The following is a 25,694-nucleotide window of genomic DNA, read 5'->3' on the forward strand; positions in this document are numbered from 1 at the left end:
CTGCTTCAAACATGAGCAGACTTTCTGTGACTTGCTGAAAGTACAGAGAGGAAAAGACAAAGTTTCTAAGAACCTGTGAGAGATTAAAAAGCTCACAACGTTTTTTTGCAGAAAACATCATGACAATGACAGATGACAGATTTACCTCCTCCTGTGGGTGGAGCAGACTCTCAGCATTCTGTACTGCATGTTCCTGCACTGTGACAGCAAGCTGCAACTGGGAGAGCCCATTCAGCAGGAAGCTCTGTTTCGACTCTCTTTCAGTAGTATGGTTCGCTAGGATTCTGTAATAATGGTAATAGGATAAAAAGCTAATAATAGTAGAAGATAAAAAGCACACCAAGACAGAGAAAACATGTGTAATTCCAATCTGTCCCCTACATCCTCCCACTCTGTAATATGTCTAACTCTGTGTGGGATCACACTTGCAGCCCCTGACAGGCTTCTTAAATAAAACAAATTCAGGTGTATGCTTTCACTGCCTGCTTATGTTAGGAATAATGCATTTACATGAAACTTTAACTACAGCAGCTGCAGCATTGTATACGCTAATGGATGGATTAAGATCAGATACATCCCTTCCTGAAAAATGCACCTACAGTTAGGGCATTTCATTTGTTGAATAAAGACACAGTTTTTGTTTAGCCTCTGTCTGTTGGTCTGTATTTAATACTAAAAATACTAGTCTAGAACCCACAAGCATCACCTTGAATTAGAGCTGAAAGTCCCCATTTCAATCACATCTTTGTAGTTTGATTTAAAATACACTGCAGCGGTGTACAGAGGCAAAACTACAAAAAATGGTCCAATAATAATGGGCCTCACCCGAGTCCATTTTAGTTTTATACAGGTATTCTTTCAAAATGCAGTCACTTCTTATGATTATTTTCTTCTTCATTGTTCAGTATTCTTAGTACTTTCAAAACTATAAATCTTTTTTATAAAAAACTCAAAACATTAAAGTCCATCCAGCGCTGGAGCCTATCCCAGTTATCACAGGGGAAAAGGTAAGGTACACCCTGGACAAGTCACCAGGCTATCATAGGGCTCAAATTCACATAAGCAATTTAAAATCATCAGTTAACCTCACCCAACTAACTGCATGTTTTTGGACTGTAGGAAGAAGCTGGAGCACCCAGAGAGAACATGCAAACTCCAAACAGAAAGCATCTGGCCTGATGGTGGAGTTGAACTCTGGACCCTTTTGCTTATTAGCAACAGTGCTAACCATTGCACCACCACAGTTTCCTTTCTTTTTGTTTTGGATTTTTAGAAAGACACAGCTTAGAACAGTACCCAAGTAGAAAACTATTTGAGTGTGGCTAGGGAGAGAGTGTACCAGCTGGATTTGGGCAAAAGTTTGTCTGTATGAGAAAACTGCACTGAACAAAAATAAGCACGGCGAAACAGAATAACACTTTTATTTGCTGTTGTAAAATCTGCACTTCTATATTGCACATAGCATGGTTTCAAAACTGTTCCAGTTTTAAATACTGTTCAATTTAGGCCTGGTGTAACTGTTGGCTGACTAACCTCAAACCATGCGCACACTCTCCATGTGCCTCTGCTGCCTGTTGTCTATAGCCGAGTTTAGTAAAGCCACTGGCGCACTCTCTGAGTGTATCACATGCAGCCATTAGCCTCTGGAAAGCCTCAGTGTGGATTGTCTCCAAAGTTTCCCCACTACCAGTCGCACGTATACGTTCCAAGGCTCCTCTGAAAAGCAACACATCACACTGAGTTAGATAAAGATGACATCAAATACGTAATGATGTAGACATTGCTACATAATCAGTGTTGTCAGTGTTATAACATAATTTGAAACAGATGTTCAAATGAATTATACTGAAGGCACGTCATGTAAAGCAACTAGAATAGTTTCCAACATGCAAAGTAGATTTGATTTCTTAAAGTTTAAGCCCAAGTCTGTAGTGAAGGCACATTGTGACATTCTGTAAAATGTAAACAGTACTTAAAAAATAGTTATGGGAGTTCTGTAGTTGCGTGCAGGTTTAGGAAAAGATGTGAAAGCATATTATACAACTAAATAATGCTTAGACTTAAAACAATAGTTGTTTCTGCAAATGGTAGATAAACGGTAAATCAACTGTTAATTATATAGTGCTTTTCTACTCTGAGTACTCAAATTACTTCTTGAATGCTTCAAAGCTGTATAAGATATTTATAAAAATATTCATCTGTGGTTAAATTTAAAATTTATCTGAAATATTTATTGAACATGAGTGTTTCATTTTCACTCGTAAAGTTCAGAAAGTAAAAAAATTTTTAAGAAAACAAAACATTTATAATATAATCAGTTTAACTAAGAAAAAGTAAACACTCAGCACATCTGAGTAGAAAGCTTCATGTTTACCTCATCTCCAATGAGGTGATCAAGAATGTGACCTCTGGGGCTTGGTTCACCCGCTGCTCAAGTACTAGCTTCAGAGCTCTACAGCCTTGTTTTATAGTCTGATCAACCTATAAAAGAAAACAAAAAGCCTTGAAGGAAAATTTCTACAAACACAACACTGTGCAAAGACTCATCAGAAGGTTGTAATTCTATACCTTTGTTTGAAAATCTTTGTCTCTCTGGCCTACCACAGCTGTGACTTTGGTAAGGGTGAGCTGGTACCAGAAGTCCTCATCCCCGCCCAGGTTTTGGGCTTTGTCCAGCAGAATCAGAGCCTGGGCATAGTTCTGCTCTTTACAAGCCAAACTGGCCAGATAGAGCAAACTTCTTGATATAACACTTTGGTCTCCAAGCACCTCAACAGAAACAGTTTGAATCAGAAATTAAATCAATTATAGAAGAGTCAAAGCAACCAAATGCAATTTGGCTCTGAAGTAATTCTAATCTAGACATCATCATATTTTTTTGTAATTCAGTTTGTATAGTGTTAAAGACTACATAGCATTTCCAAACTGTAACCACAATACATCTTTCTGCAGCTAAATTCAGTAATCTTATTACAGTTACACAATTACGATGATACTTGAATTGCAACACAGCACAAGCTCCAGTGGCGCAATCGGTTAGCGCGCGGTACTTATATGACAGTACACTGTAGAGCAATGCCGAGGTTGTGAGTTCGAGCCTCACCTGGAGCAGCCTTTTAAATACCTGTTGTCAACTGTACAAAGCAACAGAGGGTGAAGTAGAGAGATGATAGCACTGGAAAAAAGAAGAAGTGAAAGATGCTAAGCCTTTAGTTAACATGCAGTGACCAGGCAATGCAGAATTAGAAGATGATGGAGCCACCAGGGAAGAGGAAGGACGACATGCTGAGGGTTGGTGTGACAGACAAAGATGCTAGGGATAGGGTGAGATTGAGTCCACTGTGGTGACTCCTAAATTGAGCAACTCAAAGAAGTAGAACATTTATGTTGCCATCAGCTGCTTTCAGTTTCTGAGGCGAGAGGGGAAAAACAGTGAAGCAGTCTATAACTATAAGTATGAGAGGACAAATATCTAATGATAAAGTACGAATTGTGATCAGACCACAAACACCTGCCCACTGCTTCTAACAAGGGATCGACTCTTTCAAAGACAGCATTAAAAGACAGAGGCAGCAGTGAAGAATCCTGGTCGATGTGATATTAGAGATAAATGTCAGGCAGCCAAAGGTAATGGCTGGCCGTAATCAGGCGTTACAGTGGGATTTAGAAGGTGGGGGAAACCTAATGCCCAAACCTAAAATCACTTTGAAATAAAACTTGTGAAAATATGTATTGTGAGCTCCAGTAAATTTGCCTTCTTTGAGTTATCAGTTGACCACTGCTGCTGCTCTAAAGTAACTAACTAACTAATACAAACTATTACACATTAATTTGTTTTTCAAGTCTTTCACAATGCCAAAAAACATAACCTCTGAAGATGAAAATCTGTGATCAGCGAATTTTTTAAACTTATATATAACTTATTATTAAAAGTTTTTTTTCTCAATGAGACATGCAGACACAGGCGTTTAGCTCACAGACACACTTTGGTACATCCTACACAGAAACACATTTTGTTTGATGATATTTGTTGAATTGTGTGAAACATTTGAAATCACCTACTAATTCTGAACATTACTCTGTTTATTCTCGCTCCTCTTCTGTAGCACTGGCCAGCTAGTTGCTGAAGTTCTGTGACAACAACTTTACTGATTATCTATTAAACTTAATTAATGAGTCCTCAGAATTGACTACTCGTTAATCTAAGCTGCTGAAGCATTGTGCCAGATTGCTGTGGCCCATGCTAACCCCTGGCAGTACAGCAGAATTGCTGTGTCAGTATCATTTTTCTGTGAAGTGTTATCTAGCCTGGTTTCCAACAACACTGCTGTCAACTTCAATACTAAAAGAAAATCTTCTCTATGTCCTCCTTAGTAGTTTATGGATTTGTGCCAGCATGTTAGCATGTAGCCTACAGTTTTATTGTTGTGCCACTGCATATTAGGCTATGCTGCAGGGTAATGGGTAGTGAAATAAATAAAGCTTAGGGTAATATTTTCAAATATTTTCTTCCTAATCTTACCATAGACACCATGTGGGCCTCAGCCAGGAGTTGTCTGGCTGACTGATAGAGTCCCATACTGAGGCAAACCTCAGCTTTGTTCAGCCAAATGTCCGGTGCACTCTCACCCATCTCTCCGTTCTGCCAAAGTATTCACCAAAGTATAAGACAATAACGTTTTTTTTATAAACTGAATCAAACTCTTTCTCAAGCTTTCAGCTGTCAACATGTTGCATACACATGAGATATCGTCTATGCACATATGCTATCAAAAAGAAGATTACATATTACACATACACATAACGCATCATGTGTATGTGTAATATGTAATGTGGATGTAACCTTACGCAACCAAATGTATGTAACATGTAAAAATCATTACATGTCCTGCTGGGATCAGAGTGTTATAGTGTTTATCAGCTGTGCAAAATTTATTACATAATTAACATTATTAACAAGCTGAGATTGTAGAGAATAACAGAGTTTGAAGAATGGGAAAAAAGTGATAACTATAGGTACAAAAATCATCATCTTAAACATCCAATATTAATCTGCCATAACTCTGTGCTATATTATAAAAGTACTAATTTAAATACCACAACTACTGGGGCTGTTGTCAATCATCCTCTGAGAAGCAATACAATGAATGCTAATTAAAGAATAATTTCTTTAACATGTAAACCATAAGCACAGATGCATCTGTTTTGTAAGAAGAAGCTGACCTGGTTACGAGCTTTGCGGAGGCTGCTCCTCTCCTGCGAAAGCACTACGGCTCTGCGGCACCTGCAGTCACGAATATGATATCATAGGTTATTAAAGATGCACAAACATTAAATCTTTATAGCCCAATTCACGTACCCCATTTGTTCTCGTTCTGGGACTGCACTCAGAGGCAGAAGCTTCTTCTGATATGGTGAGTGTGTCTCCAAACCCAGCTCAACACAGGTTCTGACAATTCTAATAAGGTGAAAACAGGAAGAGGAACATGACATTCAATGATCACAGGCTGATGCTCCTCAGTCAGTCAGCTAAGTCAAGTAATTCTTTTGCGCTGGCACACAGTTTAAATGAGATGAAATGTGTGCTGGAAACAGCCACACTTACTGTATACAAAACTGACATAATATTTATTAATGTTTGGAAACAGTAAGTATTCACTGATTAAGCACACACAACTTTATTGCTGCGTATCGACGAGCTATGATCCAAAAGTTCTGGGAACACATCTAATAGGTAAAATGAAAACGCTCACCGGAATTAAATTTATCCAATCTTTCATTCAAGATCTCTCAGCACTTTAAGATCTCTCAGTAGAAGTCTGTAGTGTGTACGGGATCTCACTGTGTCAAAAGCAATCCTTTGACTTGATTTACATTTTAGGAAAGTGGAAAACTTTGCAGGCAGGAAATGAAAAAGAACTGTGCGTCTTTGCTTTTTAAGAAGACGAGAAAATTTATAAGAGAAACTGATATTTATTATATTAAGTTTCTGTCTCACCGGAGAAACTGCTGCACAGTGATAGTGGTCAGAATGGGACTTTTGAGAAGTCATCTTATTGACCAGTTCCCTGAACTTTTCAATCACACCTTATGCCTTAACAGTGATGCAAGTGGTTAGAGAATTGGGTGTGCAGCGCTTTTAAACATAGATTAGGATACAGTAAGCTCCCCTCTAGCTGAGTCCATCCTCTGTGTTCTGACCCAACCAATTCTGTTTCATGAGACCTGAGACATCACACAGTGCCTTCTTTAGCCATAAAACTTTATACAACTTTTATCACATATATACCTGAATACCTGTAAACTGACAGAATGTTGAAAAATTGATAGGCACACTAAACATGATGTAAAATGTAGCTGATATAGATAAAATCAAAGGTTTATTTATTCAAATATTTAATTATTAGGAAAACATGCTTGGTGTAAACTTGCTCTATACCAATAAAGTAAATCTGATTTAACCCGATTCCAGTAAACTATCAATTTAATTTGAACAAAGGAAATTTGATGTTTTACATTGCACTCATGTAGCAAAAATTCCACGGCAAATTTACATGTTATCCAGTGATTTAAAGTCAGCAATTTGGGTGTAATTATTTTTTGAGTCCAGTTTTTTTTATCTTCCCAGCACCAGAGAACAGCACACAGAGAATATTATCATGTATTTAGTGAATAAAGTTCATCACTGAGCAAGTTATCTGATTTTTGTACCACCCCTGAACCTCAAACGCTTTAAACAACATTCTTCTCATATGCAGTAGTACTACCTAAGACCTGAGTATGAGGTTTAGGTGACCCTGTTTTACCTAAGCCTGTAGAGGTCAGAGAGGCTTGTCATATCCAAAAGCTCATGAGCAATAGTCTCAGCTAGATGCACGACAGGAAAGGTCAGGTGGCCGAGTGACAGTGAGTTCAGTTCTCTTTCCAGCAGGTTGAGATAAAACAGGCTTTGTTTCTACAGCCAAACACAAAGAGAAACATAAAGGTTTAAAGACTTTCACTAACAAGTATACATCAATACTTTTCAGTGTTTTATCAGAATAGAAAATGATTCTTTGCTCCTTTTTCTAACCAATTAGATGAAGTCTTCTCGTCCCACTGAGGCTGTAGATCCATGAATGGATCACAGTACATGTTTAATTTAGAATACCAGGGCTTTATCATCTTCTGACAGCTTAACTTGATCCCCAAAGGTCAATAAGTGTGCTTTCTTGTCAACAAAACTTCACAGCAACATTGACTTTAAGTTACCGCTTTGCTTTTATATAGCCAAGCCTTTAATTCTATATAGCTGGGAGATACAACCTCTGCTAAATAAAAAGTGAAGTCTGAGACAATACCACAGATGGTACACCTTATAATGCGGAGAGAAATGTATGAGAGAAGTTTGTAGTCTTGCCTGCTTTGTAATGCTGTGAGCGTTGATACAGTGGGGGTTGCTGCTGGTTCTGAATATCTGCCTGGCCTGGTCGGGACAGACAAAGGAGGCCCAGTCCCTCGTGGTGGAAGGAGGTGTCTGATCCAAGATAACAGCTTTAGGTCTTTCATCAGCAGATGTAGGCTGGTCAAACAGATGAGACACAGTCCTGACTTTTTGTTTTTAACACCGGTGTGCAGTCAACACGTAACTTGTGAAACGTGAAATCAAACAGGCAGAGTGGATGAACACTGGGTGGCATAACTTTACATTTAAGTCAAGTAACTGAGTTAAATTTCAAAGCAAGCAAAGGCACAAATATGAGAAACTTACCTGTTTGGCTTTTTTGTCTTTGCCCTTGTCTTTGCCTTTTTTGGATTCAGCAGAGGTAGGAGGTTGGAGTGCCTCACTCTTTGCCATCTCCCTGGAAATCTCACAAGCTGCTGCCATAGAAACCTGTAGTGAAATATGGTGCACACGTCACAGCACATACCGCACTCAGCTTGAGCCCAATTTGCATCTGAAGCTGTTGTCAAAGTTGTCAAGAGCAGTGGTGTTGAAGATGCACTACCTGCCATATCTGGAGCACAAAAGTGTAGGCTCTGAGCAGGTTAAGTTGGTGCTCAGGCGAAGTCTTGTCCTCCATGATGGCAAGCAGAGTGTGTGCTTGAATCAAGTAGTCCAGACGACGCACTTCCTTCAGACCGGACACATTTTGTGTAAATGACAAGCCCTGGACTCCGAGCACGTACTCACTTTTCACAGGGCCCAAATCCCTCTCTACAGACTCGTCCTCTAGAGAAAAAAGAGACATAAAAGGTGTTAAACGTGAAACATATCTAGGATAATCTATCAGAATGACTGAAACACAGTTACAACTTAAGAGAATACTAAAGAGGTTTTATTGAAGAGGGCAGTTTATCTCTGAGGGAATATTAATGGTACTGGCAGCAGGAGACTATAAAGACTTCTTACAGCTCTCTTTAAAGCAGTGCTATCTTATTCTCAGTGGGTACCCACGTGGGATCTTGACAAATCTGTTTCCTCGAGTGGTCACTTTGTTTTTCTCTGATCCAGTTTGGAGTTTTTTTTGTTTTGTTTGCACAGGGGAACACATGACTTTAATGTTGAAGCAATTACACATAAGCAGTGGCAATGCTCATTTTAAGATCAGACTAATCAGATGTTGTTTTCTATCTTAACCTAACACAGTGTAAAACATCAGGGATCATTAAAAAAAAAAAAGAAAAAAGCATGCAGGCACACGTGCTAATGTGTAATCGCACACATGCAGACTTAATCCAAGTGGAAAAGCACTCCTGAGATGTGAACCTCAGGGGAATTCTCAGAATGTGTTACCTTCTCCCCCAGAGATTTCAGAGTGCACAGTAGCAGAACTGGCAAAACTAACTAGTCAGTGACACTTGTTTGACATAATACAATGAGCGAGACGAGACAGGGAGTCCTACCTACTCCATCTGCCTTCCCAGGTTCCATGTGTAGAAGGATATCTATTACCCACTGAACCTGAGGTTTGGCATCCTCTTTGGGGAAGTTGCGATTGTACAGCCACTGTCCAAAACTTAACAGAATGCTGACTTTCTGCCATTTAGTCTCTGCGCTCTGTTCAGAGATGACATTAAAAACACAAAAGTAAAAAAAAAAAAACGTGAAAAATTCAAGCCCGATCATATGTACCTCTTCCAACCAAATAAAAAGGTATTTGAAGTGGGTTGTAATGGCATGTCAGCACCACATGATGGTACTAAAACCATTGCTACAAATATTGCACTACCTCCATGCACAGTCAAAACACAGGAATTAATATTATGCACTTTATGACAGTTTTTTTTAAAAATATGAAAGGTTTATAAATCATCCGCATGCATTATGTTTTACATTTCGGCAGAGGTATATTACTGTGAGAGAGACGATGGCTTTCTGGTAGCAAGTCAGTTGTTTGGCTGCCGTGTCAGCACACAGTGCCACCTGATGCCACATGAACGAATGGCACTGCTCCCCTTCATCTTCTAATTTCTGCATGTCTGGCAGTACGTTCTCTCCCAGCCGTGCTTTCACCAGCACACCATATTTGAGCAGAGACCTGGGTTAACACAAAGAAGAGTCAAATGTCTATGTTTTTAAGCCTCTCATCCCTTCATGTTCATGATTTCACTCACAACCGGTGTCTACTGCGAGGCATGTCTCTCATAGCTTTGGCCAGCAGCTGCAGGGCGCTTTCAAAGTCTTCATCATCGATGTAGATTTGGAGCAACAAACGGTAAATAGCTGCTCTCAGGGTTAGGACCTCTTCATCTTTCAAAGACGCAAATATACAGACACAGAAACATATAGAGTTTAAATGTTCACCTCTAATGCAAAGCAAACAAGTGCGTGTTCACCATTTTGTTATCAATTTCGGTAAAATCGGTAGCCAGCAAAAGCCACTAATTATGATAACATAGCATGCATGTATTTAGACTGTGGGAGGAAAGCAAAGCATCCAGAAAAAACACAGCCAAGCACAGGAAAACAGAGGTTTGAACCCAGAGCCAAACAGTGTTATTTACCGCACAACCATACCGCCAATATACAAAACAGATACAGAATAAAACTCATTGCAGTTTTGGGAGAAAGTTCTATATGTGTTTCACTTAAATACATGGAATGGACTGGTATTTATCTATTTATTAACACTGGATCTCAAAGCACTGTAGACTCAAGCTGGACAGTAGGAAGAAGCCAGAGTACACATGTACAGGGAGAAGATGCAAACTTCACACAGAAAGGCACCAACCAGGGTATGAAACTGAATCTGTGAGGCGAGACGGTAAACCACTGCACCACTGTGCATCACCGTCATGAGGAATAAAAGTCTTTAAAACCCAAGAGTAAATTATGATTTATGATTTTATGACTTTCACTGCTTGGGAATTCACAGGTATGTTATTGCCCATCAAAAAGGAGCACATAGCTATACTGAGGTCAAATAATTAGCTATAGGGTACATTTGTGTAGATTGTATCAAAGTATATATTATACTATACTATTATAACTACTACTATAACCTGGAAAAGGAAATATTTGTTAGCTGAACCATTTGAGGCTCTTTTTGATGCTTACTTGTTGCTCCGTGTTTTGATCTCCTTAGAGGCTGTGCTGCCAGGGTCAGCGGCCTTTTCACTTTGCTCTGCTGCTGAAATACAACAGGAAAAGGATTAATGCTTTATTTTAACTCTCTTGGGAAATTGAGTATTTGTAGTAGGTAGTTGGTCATAGTTAGAGCTCACTGATAACACATAAGAGCAAAGGCTGTGTGACCTTTCCTTATAGGAATACTATACAAAAAAAGTCCATCATCTGTATATAAGCTAGATCATGTTTACCCCCACTTACAACATGTTGCACCATTGCTTAAGAACAGTATTGAGAAGAGAAGAACACAACAGATAAACATCATTCTGAATTCTCACATAAGTGCTCTTTAATTATAGATTTTGCAGTTGAACTGCTGTTTATCCCCGTGGCTGGATTGCTGTTCACAGGCAGAGATGGGCAGATGTTTTTGCACAATTGAGCACACCCACAAGCTTTTCCCCTTTAGGACCAAAAGAAAAAAAAAAAACTGCACTGATTTTCAGAGGATGTTAAGACACCTTAGTCACCTTGATAGCAACAAAAATCAAGCGTTCAAAAAGATAAAATTAAAAAATGGCATGAAAGAAATAGAGATTTTTTTATTTTTAATGTTTTGCTCATTAGTGGCTGTTTTTGTTGTTGACTTTTTAGGCTGATGTTTTGTCTTTTCGGCTGTTGATATAGTAGAAAATCTGGGAGAGGCTGTCTGACGCTTTGTCTAAACCATTTCCCATAACATGGAGGCTCAGTGTCTGCTTTCGTTACTGCTGAGCTCTGTGTTAGTGTTGTACCACCACATTGTTAAACATCACAGAAATCTAGCATTGTAGTTGTGGAAAAAATGCCTTCCTACATATGTATTTTGGCCAGGTGCAGACAAAGAACAGTAGCAAATACCTGCAGTCTGGAGATTTTTCTACATATGGGAAATACTTCTACTTTAAGATATTTAATTTATATGTGCAATGTATCTATTTCTACTACAGCTGGATAACTAATTATTTTGATTTCCGTAAATATGAAGGGTCATCTATGTAAAATTCTTGCTCTGAATTGTTGGATAAATTTATATGGATGAACATGAGAGTAGCTCATTAAATAACAAACGATTTATACATTTTCTTGTTTAGTGGTATGAACCAAGGCATTCAGGATCATCTTTAGGTTCTCCCGGAGCTGCTGCCTTTCCTCAGTGCTCCCTGTCAGAGGTAGACAAGTATTCCAGTAATGCCTGGCAGCAGTGACACACAATGCTGGACTCACAGCTTTCTCTGCAAAACTATGGACGAGAGAAGGGAGAACTCTGATTTAAGGGCAGAAATTTAAAATGCCTGAAAGTGCAGACTTAGAGACTAAAAAAAACAAAAAACATTTTCAGCCTAAAGCATTAATCAATAAATCAGTTTACAGTACCTGACACTTGACAGGAGCACTTCCATTGCCTCCCTGTAAGAGTGTAGATCTCCCCTGGACTCATGGACTAAGCTCAAACCTCTCAGGCAGATTGCAATGCTCAGCATTTCATTCACTGCAGTTGGGCCATACCTACACATGTGAGATCATCTATCAGGTATTATCAATCAACAAACCAAACTGTAAAAGTGACATATGTTAGCAACCTATGGGCTGAACATGTTTGCTAGGTTAACTGGTAATTCTAAATTGGCCGTCTGTGTTATCGTGAGTGGGAATGGTTGTCTGTCTTTAAGTGTTATCCCTGCGAGAGGTTGGAGACCTGTCAAGGGTGTTAAGTAGCTGTTTTAGGTGGACAGCATTTGTCCGCTATTTGTGTGAATGTACCTCATCAAAAAGTGGCTGCACACAGTAGGCAGATTTGGCGTTGTAGCTTTAACGCCAGTGAATGCACTCACATTGACAGCCAAACAAGAACGCCTGGGTGAGAGCTTTATTTGTGCCCACCCCACTTCCCCTCATTCACGGCGTGGAGAAGATGTCAATACTGACTCAGACAAAGTAAGTGAAGAGCACTGGAAAACTGAACTGACAGACATATCTCACAATCTGTTAAACCTAATAACTTAGAGGAGAAATAAGAGAACATTTTGCAGTAGGGATCTGTCGGTCCTGAAGGCCTGAATTTCTATTGAAAAAAACAAAACAAACCCCAAGACATGTTTTTTTTTACTTTTTGACTTTTTATAACTTGCTATATTTATGTATAGTTTTTATTGGAAAACGAACTAAATGCTGTGCAAAAAGACTTTTTTAGACTAATATGTGTAACTGTAACTTTAAGATCTTCACAGTACAGAACTGCATCTCTACTTATAACAGATATTAGACATTTAAGACCCATATTGTCTATTTGAATAACGAATCATTAAAGGTGGCAATCATAAGTGGTGCGCCCTCTGTTGGAATCAAATACTCATTTAAGTTAGTCACCTTAAGATTCATTAATAAAATGGGTTTTTTTTTAAGATTTCAGAGGCAGGATTCACATGGTTCACAGGCTGGTTCTGGCCCTCAGGCTATACTCTGCCCATGTAAGCTCTAGGTGAAATACTGGTAACACAGAACAAAAACATATGAGAATATCTCAATCAAACGAGATCAAACCTGGCACCGGACTTACTCGGGACGAAAGCAATACATCTGCCAAATCTGAAGCGGACTGGCTGAATAGTTGTCAAAGCCAAACAGAGCAGGCAAATAGACAGGTAGCTTAATACACATCGATTTCTTGAATTATCAGTGGGTTATGGACAAGATGTCAACTGAGCCTCAAAGTCTCAACTACTTTGCCCGAAATGCTTTCTATAAGGGATCCCCATCTTAAAAAATGACCCTGGTACTTATTTTACAGTTGAAATAAACCAACCACACTTACAAAACACACGGCATGGTGCGGAGACTCTTTGTGGCTGCTTCCTCCAGCAACAGAGCCCTCTTGGTGCAGCTGCACACTAAGCTGTAGTCCTTGACATCGTGGCAGAAGGCAGCCAGCTGGCACCACACCTGCAACTCCACCACGGCGTCGGACCATCTGCATTCCGACGCCATGCTCACCAGCTTTAGGTGAAGAGTGAAGAGAGGGGAGGGAATGAAAATGATGGTGGTGGCAGTGGTGGTGAGGGAAGAGGAAATGATGAGAGGGTTGTGGGACTACAAAGAAGGAGGGCTGGAAGTTGGAAGAGAATGAAATTAAGGGAAGGTAGGGGCAGACAGAGGGAGGATTGGGGCAGGGCCAGAAAAGTGATTGAACGGAGGCAGAAAAAGAAAGGTGAGAAATAAGGAAAGGAGTGGCGAGTGAAAAGGCAAGAGAAGGAAGTGAATGCATGGGTGTAAAGGATGAAGCAGGAGGAAGAAAAAGGAGGACAAGGATCGAAAAGAGTGAATGGAGCAAGATCGAAAAGAGTGAATGGAAAAAGCAGAAACATCGAGGATCTGTCCTCACTGATAAAAGAATAAGAGAAAGACTGGAAGCAGATAGAGGGGTGGAATAAGGCCAAACTGTCTAAATGAGCAATTTTCAATGGGAAACTAAAATAAAATAAATGCACACGTGCTAGTCATATCAAAGAAGTGACAACCATAATCTTAGTAAAGCTGGATGATCAAGGTTGGCACAGTACTTTTTTCATTTACTGACACTACTGACAAATGATGAGATGCAGACAGGCTGCGAGGGCTCAAAGGGTCATGTTGACATCTGTTGTTGCAATCTGGGCATCGGCTACAGTAGGAAAACAGAGAAATACGTACTGTGGAGAGACTGGGAACAGAGAACTCCATATGCCTCGGGTTCCTATTGCACTGGAGCATCTCCACTCCAACCAGCACACACGCCATCGCAGACATGTCCTCATTCTCACTCTGCAAACACAGTGGAAAACGACTCATACTCAGCTGCAATCTACTCAATATATACATACAGTTTAATTAACTGAAACTCCTATACATGTATTACTATTTGTGTATAAATTACACATAAAGATGTAGTATAATTAACATATCGCATGTGTTCCAAATGCTGCGGAGATGGTCTTGTTGATAATGTATGACTTCCCATTGTGTGGAAAATGAGTCGATGAATGATTTATTGATTGCAATTAGAGATGAGCCGCACTTATATTAACAGTGCAATTCCTAATTTGCATGACAAGAAGCGAACCTCATCTAGCTGTGAGTCAAAAACACATCAGGCCAAAGGAACTAATGTAGGGCGGGAGATTCTCGGCTGACGAACAGTTAAAGGATTACGGTGACTAATTGAACGGTCTGCTCGAATGACAAATCGCACTTGTGCTTTCCCCGTGTTTTTGTCCCCCTCTGAAGCCACTCAACCATACGACATCTGGAGACAAACACACACACACTAGCAAATACAAAGCTTGAATATGAAAAGGGCGGATGCAACACCTACAGCATCACAGAGCATATCAGCAGTCGTAACAGTATCATAAGCACATTAATACTTTATAATAATGACATTATTATGTTATGACACTGAGCCACACAGATGACTCAGCAACAATCCATCCTATGTTACATTTGACGTATTTTGTTATGTAACAAGAGGCTTCCACAATTACTGTTTTAGGCTTATCATAAACTATAGAAGTGACCCTCAAAGTGAAAATTCAAATAATGCATGCACAGGAGGGTAGAAAAATAGCTTTGTTCTTCTTAATCATTCTTGTCACATGAGGAAAATTGAATTGCTTGAGGGCTTATATCACTGAAGTTAACTTTTTTATTTCTTTATTTTTTTATCCACTTATGTCAACTCCATTGGAAAACTGCAAACGCAGCGATATAAAAAACACAACCTCTGAAGCATTAACCTAACTTAATTTGATTCTGTCAGGATTAATTTAGTCAAAACAGAGTTGTTATTCCGTCCTGGCTCTGTTCTAGGACCAACCCTTCTGTACATATGTATGCGCAAAGTCTAAAATGAGGAAAGTCTACATCTCTGTCCCCTTCATGTCTATACTTGAGAAGCCAGTGAGAACAGTGGCGGGAGCTGACTGAATCAAAAATAGCACGACATGGAAGCGCTGCAGGAGAGGTGGGTATACAAGCAGCTTGCAGATGTAGAGAAAGGTCAAACATAAATGGACACAGAGCTGGTTTAAAACAAACATTATCACACATCAAAATACTTCTTATGTTGCCACATACACTATTTATACCCAGTGACTGTTAGTTTAACAGTTGTTTGTCTGAACTAATATTTGATATAGTGTATAGTGTATAGTAAATCTTCGAGACTGTAAATTACACAAACTCTAAATTAACTCTGAAATGCTAACTAATTTTCAATGGTGATACTTGGTTTCGTAAGAATGATTAGGCCCTAGACATGAACTAGCACCCTTAAATGAATCTAAAGAGAACTGCTAAGAATAGTACCTCTTCTTTCAGGATATTCATCTTTGAACCAATTTGCTGTTGCAAGAGCCCATGGATCTGCACCCATGTAGCCAACACCTGTTTCCTTGCTGCGATGGGGACAGTCTCCCCTGGGATGGTAGAATTTGATATGCGAAGGGCGTGCTCGCATAGCTAGAAGGAGGAGCAGAAAACAATAATGAGCTATCTGAGACACTTAACAGGTGTTAGTCAATTATTATACATCATGATGCATAATTATACTTCCCTAATGCAAGCTACAAAGGAGTCAGAATTCAGTAAGACTTTGTTCAAGTTGGACACTGGATCTGACCCTGCTATACCATTAATAAAACATACACCGCAAAGGATAGTTTTTTTCTTCTTTTCTTTAAAATGGAAATAGACACAATGAAATTTAGTGAATAATTCACTGATAACGTGTCTTTCATCTGAAGTTACAGCTGGATTTCATGGCAGACCATCAGAATACATCAGGAGAAAGGAAACAAGGTTTAATTGTCAGGCGAGAGAACAGAGGAATCAGTCTTCAACAAAGACGTAGTCTTGAAAGCAACATGTGATCGTGTCCGCACGTATGTGCATGTGAGTGTGTGTGTGCGTGTCTGTGTATAAATGGGTGGATGTGCAGAATAAGAAAATACATCTCCTGTTTTAAGAGTTGTGTGATGTTTCATCAAAGAACTGATATTCCCCTGTGGGTGGTCACACTATCCATGTTTGTCCAGTTATTGCCCTGAATTTTTTTGCATTCGGTGCCTGGTTGCAATTGTAATAGTTGCAGTGACCGGCTGTTTCTTGAGCGGTTGAGCATGTAGTCCCCTTGTCTTGTAAGCGACTTGAAGTGACTGCAATCACTGTTAGACTGGGAAGGTTTACAAATAATTGTCATGTAGTTAATAAATGCAGACAGATTGCCTTTATGCTGCAATAAATCTGAGTCAGTCTGCGCTGGTTAGGACAACTCATCTTTTTGCAATCAGGGACTTGACCCAAATGTGTTTCCAGCTCGTTGTATTCTCATTAAATGTGCCTATAAAAGCAAGGCTGCCAAGCACCTTATATCATTTTGCTGTTATGTTGCTCTCCTGCAGCAACTACATTGCTATTTAGGGAGATTCTGACTTGACTTTGAATGTGGATGGCAACAAATTTACAATTGTCACAAGTTTATTTTAGCTAATTGCCAAACTATCACAAGCAGATATAATGGACAACTTGACCCCCGCCAATCACAAACTAATATCAGATTGACTCCATCTATGTCTCATTTTATTGCTGTCTTGACACACCAGAGGGCAAGTGACTGCTGAGTGACTGAGTAGTCACAGACCACTAAAAAAGCACCCATTTTAAAGCTGAGAAGGCTAAACTACAATTCAATGCTCAGTGGCCAAATCAAGAGAGCATGAAGGCTGCTCTCTATACAAACAGATCATTGTTTGCATAAAGTAGAATCAGCTGGGGAGCATTTCAAAGGTTTCTACTAAGTCCTGATGGTTTAAACTCTGATTTGGAAAGTGAAAATTTAGATTTGAAAGTCTAAAGCTTTTTTTTCTTTTTAAAGATGTCAGTCTGTAAATGTTAAATTCACACTGTTAGCTGTGTAATATCTGCACAAAGAGATTAACGCTTGAATTTCTGAACACGTCTTGCAAACATTCAGCAAACTGCATTCAGAGATTGTACACACTGTGTGCTGAACTCTTTTCACAGATTCCAATCAGTTCTTAAGCTTTCAGCGCTGGGATTTCAGACATTGTTTTCACAGTGAAAAGATAAAAACTGAACAAAAACAAACTCAAAACACTCCAATCAGTCAGACACAAGGCTGATTCTGTGTTCTTCCACAATATCCATCCAAGATGTTAGCAGGTTTCTAACTAAATGTGCTTTGGTTAGTTGGAATGTATCATACATATACACCCTGTTTGTCATAATTACATGTTACATAACCTTTCTAAACACGTCCCTGTAGAGACAGTGGTCTAATTATATCTTATCGTCTCCACAAGTATCAGCCAAAATCAGCTCCAATCATCAGTGCCCCTGGAGATAGCTTTGCTTTAAAGAAATCCCAAGATAAACATGTTTAATCTTGATGAAAATATCTCTATGACCTAACAAACCGCTTCAGAAATTCCTAGGTCAGGAAGTTTTAATATAACTTGTGTAATATATAGAAATGCACAGCCACATTAAGAGACTCACCTCTAATGCCTTGTGGACATCCTGGAGGCCAGCAGGGTCTAAGAAACCCCCACAGGTGCTGGCAGCCTTTGCTATGCCTTTCTCAGCTCTTTTTTTGCCCTTGTCTTCTGCTGGAGCCGGCACAATGCTGTGTGGCCCAGACAGAGGCTGAATCAACCCTTGGGCCACAGCATCACACAGCAGCACAAAAAGAACACGGTTCCTGAGAAACACAAACAACGAATGTTCCAAAGTGACATTTTTCTGGAAGGATAAGGACTCAAAGTTTGTCTTGAAGGCCAAATATTCATTTATTTATTTATTTATTTATTTATTTATTTTGGCTTTTCCTGAAATTAGAAACCATCACCACAGATTTGGCCAGGAAAAAACGAAGTGTTCCCTGGGTCACATGTCACATGAGAATGCCAGTGTATTCTAAAATTTGCACAATTATTGTTATGCCCAAGGAGAGTTTGGTCTGTTCTCATGAGCGTTCACTGCTTCTTTCCATAGCCAAAAATAAGAGCAGTGCTTAAATGGTCTCCTCTACTGTCAGGAGCAACAAAAGAAATAAGCTTCAGATACGTTTCTGAGGATGAATGCACATTTTGTAAGTTTTTACCTGAACTGAAGGACTTTGTATTCACTTTATTCCACAGAGGGTAGATAAAAAATGTGTGGCCTGATGAAAGTCTTTCAGAATAAGATCAAATGTGTGTGATCATCAGTCTAAAAACATTTTCATTTCTAAGAAATGGGGAACAATGTACTCATGAATAAAGACAGAGTGTATCAACAAAAACAAAACAAAGAAACACACAAAAATGCATAAAACTATTAATTAATTGTTGGTTAAGCAGCTCTAACATATAAAACAAATAAAAACAAGAAGCACTCCGTCAAGGCAGCTCATTCTCTGGGCAGTATTTACTTTTAAGGGAAAGGTATTGTATGTTATAGACATACAATAGCAGTAAGAAACAAAGTGTGAAATAGCTCCATAATCATATAGCTCTCTATATATCAATCTCTTGAGCTTGAATAAGTGGTCAGAGGTTTTACATCTCTGCATGTTATTTCCTATGTGTTGACAATACACACCACGCATGTAAGAATGATAGTTTATAAGTTCTAAGGCTTTTTAATTTTAGACCAATAGGTCGTTAAGTTGACCTTAGTGGATGTAAAACAAATTTTAACGGATTGTTAACAAGAACTGAATCTGCACCAAGTTTCATTCAAAATGTTTCAAGCTATCGTATTTACAGACAGAATAATACACATTCAAAGGCTACCAAAAAAACACCTTGGGGGAGGTAGAGAATAATCAAAATAAAATCTAAATAATAATGTAAATAAAATGGATGAAAATCAAAATTGGTTTTGTCAATTAGAGGTTGCTCTTATTTGCTCAACACACAATGAATTTACAAGAGATATTTATGTGATTTCATCTAACCTTTTTAGTTAGATGCAAGACTTAATATCCTGTGTAATTTACTCTGTTTAAGCTAAACTACAAAGTGCGAGGAGCTGCAGGTGTCATGCTGATGAGGAAAGATCCAAAGCAGACAGAAAACTAGCTGAGGCTTGCAGGGACTCAAAAAGGCACTATAATAACCAACTAAAAAAAGAGTGCTGCATTATGATGGCATCTCAAAAGGGTAAAAAATAAGAACAAAGTCTGGTATGCAATGACAACAATCTGACACAGACAGAGACAAAGACAAGGACTAAGAAGAAACATATGAACTTAATCAGAATCTAAGGGCGCATCGAATAGCTCATTTTCACAACCACTTATCCTTGACCTTAGTGGAAAATGTCATGAAGTCAAGGAAAGGTGGGAAGAAGAATTTATAAGACCACAGAAAATGCAATATGCTCTGAGAATCCAGCTGAACATAGAATATACTCACTAAATTAACAATGTGGTGTCTCCTGGATGTCTGCTGTGCTGTGAAACTACTAAATGCATATCTTGGAGCCTATCCCAGCTGCCCTGAAGTAAAAAACTAATTTAATGATAATCCTAAGTGCTGGCAAAAACAACAACGGCTATAACTAATGCAGCGCATGACCTTGATTTAGAGAAGTAATGAGTATGAACTTAACAACTTGATAAGAGGCAGATTTCATCTAGAATGTCATGGATTTTGTTTCATAGTTTTTCTGTGGTGTTTTTACAGATTCTTAGGGTGTGTTTTAATTACCTTTATGTTAGATTAGTGACGCTGTGACACCGCAGGTAAGGTATAATTTTCTAAAAAAAAAGCCTACCCAGTGTACCCCGTCTTCTGGAGCATGTCCACCAGACTCTGGAAGGTGGGAAGCAGGCGTGTGTATTCCCTAGCTGCCAGCAAGTGGCTACTGTAATTCCACAGGTAAATGGCTGCATTAGCTACCACCCACGACTCTCTGATCTCTGCTCCAAGCTCCCCTGCCCGCAAGAAGTTGGAGGTGGTGTAGGCACATAGAGCCTGGATCCAGTCCCTGGGTGAGAGAAGCACAGAAATATAGAAGAGAGTGAAAAAGGGATAGAAAAAGTACTCTTTGTGCGTGTTTGTGTGCAGTACAATATTTTCCAGTTTCATCTTTAAACTTGTTTTTGCATGAACTTGTTCATCTACTAAAGGAAAATTACTCAATCAAGTTTTTACAGAATTTGCAAATTCTACTTAACAAGGTATTCATCTTAATTCACAGTAATAGCTCGCAGCCCTCGTAATTCTACATAATGCCAGAAATAGATTTCAGGCAAATTTCAGGCACAGTACATCAGTACAGTAATTCCAATGGTGAATGTCATGTGTCAAGTCTTGTCAAGTCAATAAAGAAAATAGGCTGCAGTTTTATCTAATACAACGATGGCTGGGATCCAAGACAGAAGACAAGATGGAAAACACTCTGGAAAAATAGAAAATAAAAAATGCACATGTCCATTTATCCAATTTCCCATTTTCCAGTCCCAAAATATATTAAACAAATGATAAATAATAACATACTATAGTGACCCTGACCACCATAATGCTGATCTCACTATAACAAGCAATGAGGAGTATGTGATCCTTTGCAACAACTTTGTCTTTAACTACATTACACAAGATATCTGAACCCTTCTTCCATAACATCTGATTGCTTTAGAAATGTTCCCAGATCAGGTTTGAACTCTTAGTTTGACAAATAAGGAAATTAAGCTCATTTAATTAGTAGGTGCAAAGCAGAGTACTCGATTACTGTTTAATTGTAAAAGTTAATGTAACAGTTTAGTTTCAATTAATCAGGTATTTAGATGCTTTTTCAAAGAGGCAATCAAATTCTGTTAAATATGACGGTATTTCTCTGTTACTTTTATTTTGATGGAAGAAAAAGAACAGGAAAAAAGCTCATGACCTTCCCAATGTTTGTGTCTCCCCCCCAACTCTTTGGCACACAGATGTGTACAAGTGGAATGTATCCAATACTAGGTCCATGCCAGTGCACATATTAACCTTGGGCTTCAGTCACACAGGCCTAGAGGCCGGTGAGTGGTGGCCTGGTAATCACATTACAGAAGAAATTGGAACCCTTGTTTTGTACCAGGGTCAACCAGGAAACTGAGGAATACTTCCTGGTTGTGAGAGGTTGCTGGAATGTGATGTGAAATCAACTCTTTAGCCCCAGCCACACCCCAAGAGCAGTCAGTGATCCCCTGATAACCAGCTAGGGAAAATGTTTATTCCCTAGCTGGTTGGTTAATGGTTGTGGAAGGCATGCTGTCACTAGGTGAAAGTGGTTATGAGGTATATTGTAAAACCTTGCCAATACTTTAGTCGCGAGCAGACTGCTCCAGTCTCTTGTAATTTGCATGGAAGATGCCAAGTAGTTAGCAAACACTTTCCAACTGCTCACTAAGCATTTGTGAAACTTGTGAAACCCTTTTGAATGTGTTGGTTTTACTGGAAAGGCAGAACTTCTTCTTAGAATGCAAATTGTCTATCATCTATGTCTCCCTGTTGTGTAGCATTTTTTCAGCAAAGATTTGCAGACAAGTCTTCCAAGCATGTCTCTAGAACTTAGCTAGCAAGATGGTGGATCGAATGGCTTACAATGTGGAAGTATACTTTGTGCCAGGATCACATTTTGAAGAAGCACCTGCATGCTCAGTACAGCTCCACAACACTGCAACAGTGGTGAGCCCCACTGAAGTGGAGACCAATGTTGGTGCTGCAGCTATGCCATCGCTAACTTGTAATTTTAGCTAAAGTTGTCACTATGATGGAACTTAGTTCCACTGTTGCTACAGAACAGAGTGCACACACTTGGGACAACATAACCACCGTGTGCAACCTAAATGCAAAGACTGCTTTTTCGGTAAGACAAAGTACTCTAACCTTAGTTTTAAAAAAGTAAAAAATGTTGTATCAAATTACTTTCACATTCAAGTTATAAAGAACAAGGTGCAGTAAACAGCAAAGACACACAAAATCAAAATATCTGGTGTCCTGATACAGGTGCATATGTGTATATTGTGTTTTCACCTGTAAATAACCCAGTGTGGATCCTCTTCTGACATGCAAAACCGTTTATCCTGTGGGGGGACAGCAGGGCTATTTAGCTGCACCCCCTCTTCAAGTAGCTTTTGGATAGTGGCCTGAACAAGAAAGAATACATTAATTTCACAAACTATAATATTAAAGATGACTTCCTGTTTTGACAACTTTATAATAAAAACGAGAAAAACCTCCTGCTACGGGGATGACAGATTCTTTAAAGGTATTAAAGCTCAGATATACAGATCAAAGACAAAAAGAAATGACTGGTGAACATTTTATCCAGGGGTGGACAACTCGGTTAAGACAAGAGGAACCAGTCTTCATCATCAGACTGAGAAGAATGTAGCTTTTGAATTAATGAAATCTAATCAAATTTTCAGAAAACATATCCCTGTGTCATAGAACAAAGGTATAAGAAAAGAGGCTACAGCGTGTGTCAGTTTTGGCAAGGTTGTGCCATGGGTGTGGATAGTTGTCTTCATTTTCTTTAAAGTGCTGTCAAGTTAACGTCTCTATAGACTTAATAAAGACTTGGAGCTACACATTTGATGGGAAGCAAGTATGCAGAATAAGACAAACTCATGAGACAAGCACAACAGTCTGACTCCAACCAATCACCAACAACTTCACAGGCTTGTTAAAACTCCCATAATGCATGTCTACTGCTGCAAGCAGTCTTTGTTTCTAATGGTGTATTTCAAAAGGATGGCGCAGCCTAAAAGAAACAGCTTGATCTAAGATCATCCAAAAAATGAACATGAACACCTTATAACAAAAACATCTGAATTCAAATAAAGTTTAATTCAAAAGCTGGTGGCCAACAAACCAGGAATGGAGCCTTTATAGCCAAATGACTTTCAGTGTGAAGAGTTTGTGTCTGATCTGTATAAGAACATATTCAATAATAAATCTACCATCTTTAATTATCAAAAGCAGAAGGAACATGAGCCCATTGATGCTACACCAGTCACTGTTCTGAATGTACATTACAGTAGGAACATGAAAACCTTCAACTTCAGTTACTACTATCTCATCCAAAACACGCTTTCAGATCATACTGGAATTACATTTTAAGAGAAACCAAGAAACCTCTCAGTGTGTTTATGATACTCACAAAAACAATTATGTCACAGAACAGCTACCCTGCACTCACTAGACACTTAAGTAGTTACACCTTGCTAGTACAGAACTGAAGCCCCTTTGGCTTTCACAACTGCCTTAATTAATTTTTAATTCTCAAGATGGTTGTTTGGGAAAATCCGAGTATATCAGCAGTTCCTGAAATACTCAGAACACTGACACCATTACACATTCAAGTCACTTACATTACCGTTCTACCCCATTCTGTTGCTCAGTTTGGGCCGGTCAAATTCGCTGTGTTTGTTTAATCACAACATTCTTCAGTCTCCTCTTGTTCTATTGACCATTGTGCAAGAAGTTTTTGCTCCACATTTTTTTTATATTTCTATAATACTTCCCTGTAATAACTAATCAAAAGTACCAACCTTATAATACTGGAGTTATAAGAAACCTGCTGGAGTGTGTTGGTTACATCTCTAGGAACACAGGAGCTGAAGAGTGGCTGTGTGTGTTAGTTAGTAAGAACAAACCTCAGCACTAATGAAGCGAATTTCAGCTAAAAGGCGCAGCAGGTGCACAAAGCTTTGGCTTTCACTGGAACCGTGAAGACACTGTGCACAGCTTTCCCCCTCTAAGTAGTTGTGCGCTGGAGAGAATTAGCAAAATATGTTATGTGAATAATCAGTGACAGCTCTCCTGCTCTTTTTGTATTTAGCAATAGCACAAAAACTTACACTATAGCCATAGGAGTATAAGCCTGACTTCTCATTACTATTCTGTATTCTGAAACTCAGTATTAGAAATATTTCTGTTATTTTAGTGTTACTCTTAAGATCATTCATCATCTTACTGTCAGTCTTTTTCCATCTCCCGTCATCATAAAGCAAACAGAATCGACAAGCAGCTCGGCACACATCCCAAACTTCATGCTTCCTGGCTGTCTTCACTAATGTTGCCCACAGCCTCACCCTGAAACAGCCACGAAATAAAGATAAATTACAGATAAGTACTTTTTGAAAAGGTTAAGGTTGGGACAAGGGCACAGCTACGTGTTGTATATGATCGAATATTGTTTGTTTGCAGGGTCATGAATAATAAAAATCTGCTCTCAAGTTGTGATGGTTCTGCCGTCTCCTGAGCATTAAGTCTGCCATTACTGACGTGCACATCTCTTTAACGGTAATGACAGGGGCAGACATGAGGAAATCAGCTATGCGCTTTGAATAGGGAAATGAAATGGAAGGGTGCAGACTTATAGTCGCACAACAACCTTAACAGCAGAGAGGACCAATAGATCAAACATTCATTAGTATCTAATATTCGGTAAAAGCAAGAAGTAATAAATTCAACAAGCCATAAAAGTCTGATTATACAGGCAATTTTCCAACTGGGTTTCTGGGAAGTGTGACAAGTAAAACTAACCGCTGAGAAAACCTTACACTGGTGGGATGATTTTGCTTACATTAATACATCAACAGCACATGCGCACAATTAATAGACTTGCATTTGCAAACACACACATCTCTGTATGATCTGTATCGCTGCCCTGTTTGTCCAGGTGTCCTTCCACCCTCTGTATGGATGTAGAGTGATGCTGAGCCTTTGCAGCGAGCTGAGTCACTGGTCCAGATCCAAGACCGCCTGCGGGAACTAGACAAATGTTGAAACACTGCACAAGTCGAACCTTATTAATACCGGAAAAGCTTTTTCTATTTTCCCCCCTTTTTTTGTAATGAAAATCGTAGGTATGAATAAAAGGCACACTTATTCTAATGTACAAATTCTCAGGCTTACATGACTTCAGAAGATCAGCATAGAAATTATGACAAAGCTGCACAACTATCTGTTTTATGCAACATCCACATAAGCAAAAGGAAACACAACTTAGGGCACTGAAGAGAAAACAGCCTATTTCAATTGCTAACTCTTTCAAACAGGAACACTGCTGAGTC

The 25,694-nt window shown here is 39.1% G+C and overlaps 1 protein-coding gene and 1 non-coding gene across 8 annotated transcripts in view; one reads left to right on the forward strand and one right to left on the reverse strand.

The window, feature by feature from the left end:
* cfap46 (cilia and flagella associated protein 46) overlaps positions 1-25,694 on the reverse strand; it is a 66,391-nt gene that overhangs the window by 26,539 nt on the left and 14,158 nt on the right. For 5 of the 7 annotated variants that reach the window (XM_005463815.4, XM_025897761.1, XM_025897763.1 and 2 more), the window contains 26 exons: positions 25,263-25,392; positions 24,593-24,711; positions 24,273-24,388; positions 22,648-22,760; positions 20,408-20,620; positions 18,146-18,347; positions 15,935-16,087; positions 14,282-14,392; positions 13,407-13,588; positions 11,969-12,100; positions 11,672-11,834; positions 10,541-10,613; positions 9,598-9,733; positions 9,338-9,521; positions 8,887-9,040; positions 7,989-8,212; positions 7,751-7,873; positions 7,400-7,561; positions 6,807-6,955; positions 5,360-5,458; positions 5,224-5,284; positions 4,523-4,642; positions 2,569-2,769; positions 2,375-2,481; positions 1,534-1,716; positions 146-284 (listed from right to left, as the gene is read on the reverse strand). In XM_005463815.4, the coding sequence (XP_005463872.1) occupies positions 146-284; positions 1,534-1,716; positions 2,375-2,481; positions 2,569-2,769; positions 4,523-4,642; positions 5,224-5,284; positions 5,360-5,458; positions 6,807-6,955; positions 7,400-7,561; positions 7,751-7,873; positions 7,989-8,212; positions 8,887-9,040; positions 9,338-9,521; positions 9,598-9,733; positions 10,541-10,613; positions 11,672-11,834; positions 11,969-12,100; positions 13,407-13,588; positions 14,282-14,392; positions 15,935-16,087; positions 18,146-18,347; positions 20,408-20,620; positions 22,648-22,760; positions 24,273-24,388; positions 24,593-24,711; positions 25,263-25,392 (3,749 nt within the window). The remainder of the gene's footprint in view (positions 1-145; positions 285-1,533; positions 1,717-2,374; positions 2,482-2,568; positions 2,770-4,522; positions 4,643-5,223; positions 5,285-5,359; positions 5,459-6,806; positions 6,956-7,399; positions 7,562-7,750; positions 7,874-7,988; positions 8,213-8,886; positions 9,041-9,337; positions 9,522-9,597; positions 9,734-10,540; positions 10,614-11,671; positions 11,835-11,968; positions 12,101-13,406; positions 13,589-14,281; positions 14,393-15,934; positions 16,088-18,145; positions 18,348-20,407; positions 20,621-22,647; positions 22,761-24,272; positions 24,389-24,592; positions 24,712-25,262; positions 25,393-25,694) is intronic. The other 2 variants (XM_025897760.1, XM_025897762.1) reach the window with 2 other exon arrangements.
* On the forward strand, positions 3,018-3,111 carry trnai-uau (transfer RNA isoleucine (anticodon UAU)). The gene is made up of 2 exons: positions 3,018-3,055; positions 3,076-3,111. It is a non-coding gene; the product is annotated as a tRNA-Ile (tRNA).

This window comes from Oreochromis niloticus, linkage group LG13, assembly GCF_001858045.2.
Source record: "Oreochromis niloticus isolate F11D_XX linkage group LG13, O_niloticus_UMD_NMBU, whole genome shotgun sequence".
In the NCBI taxonomy this organism is placed as follows: domain Eukaryota; kingdom Metazoa; phylum Chordata; class Actinopteri; order Cichliformes; family Cichlidae; genus Oreochromis; species Oreochromis niloticus.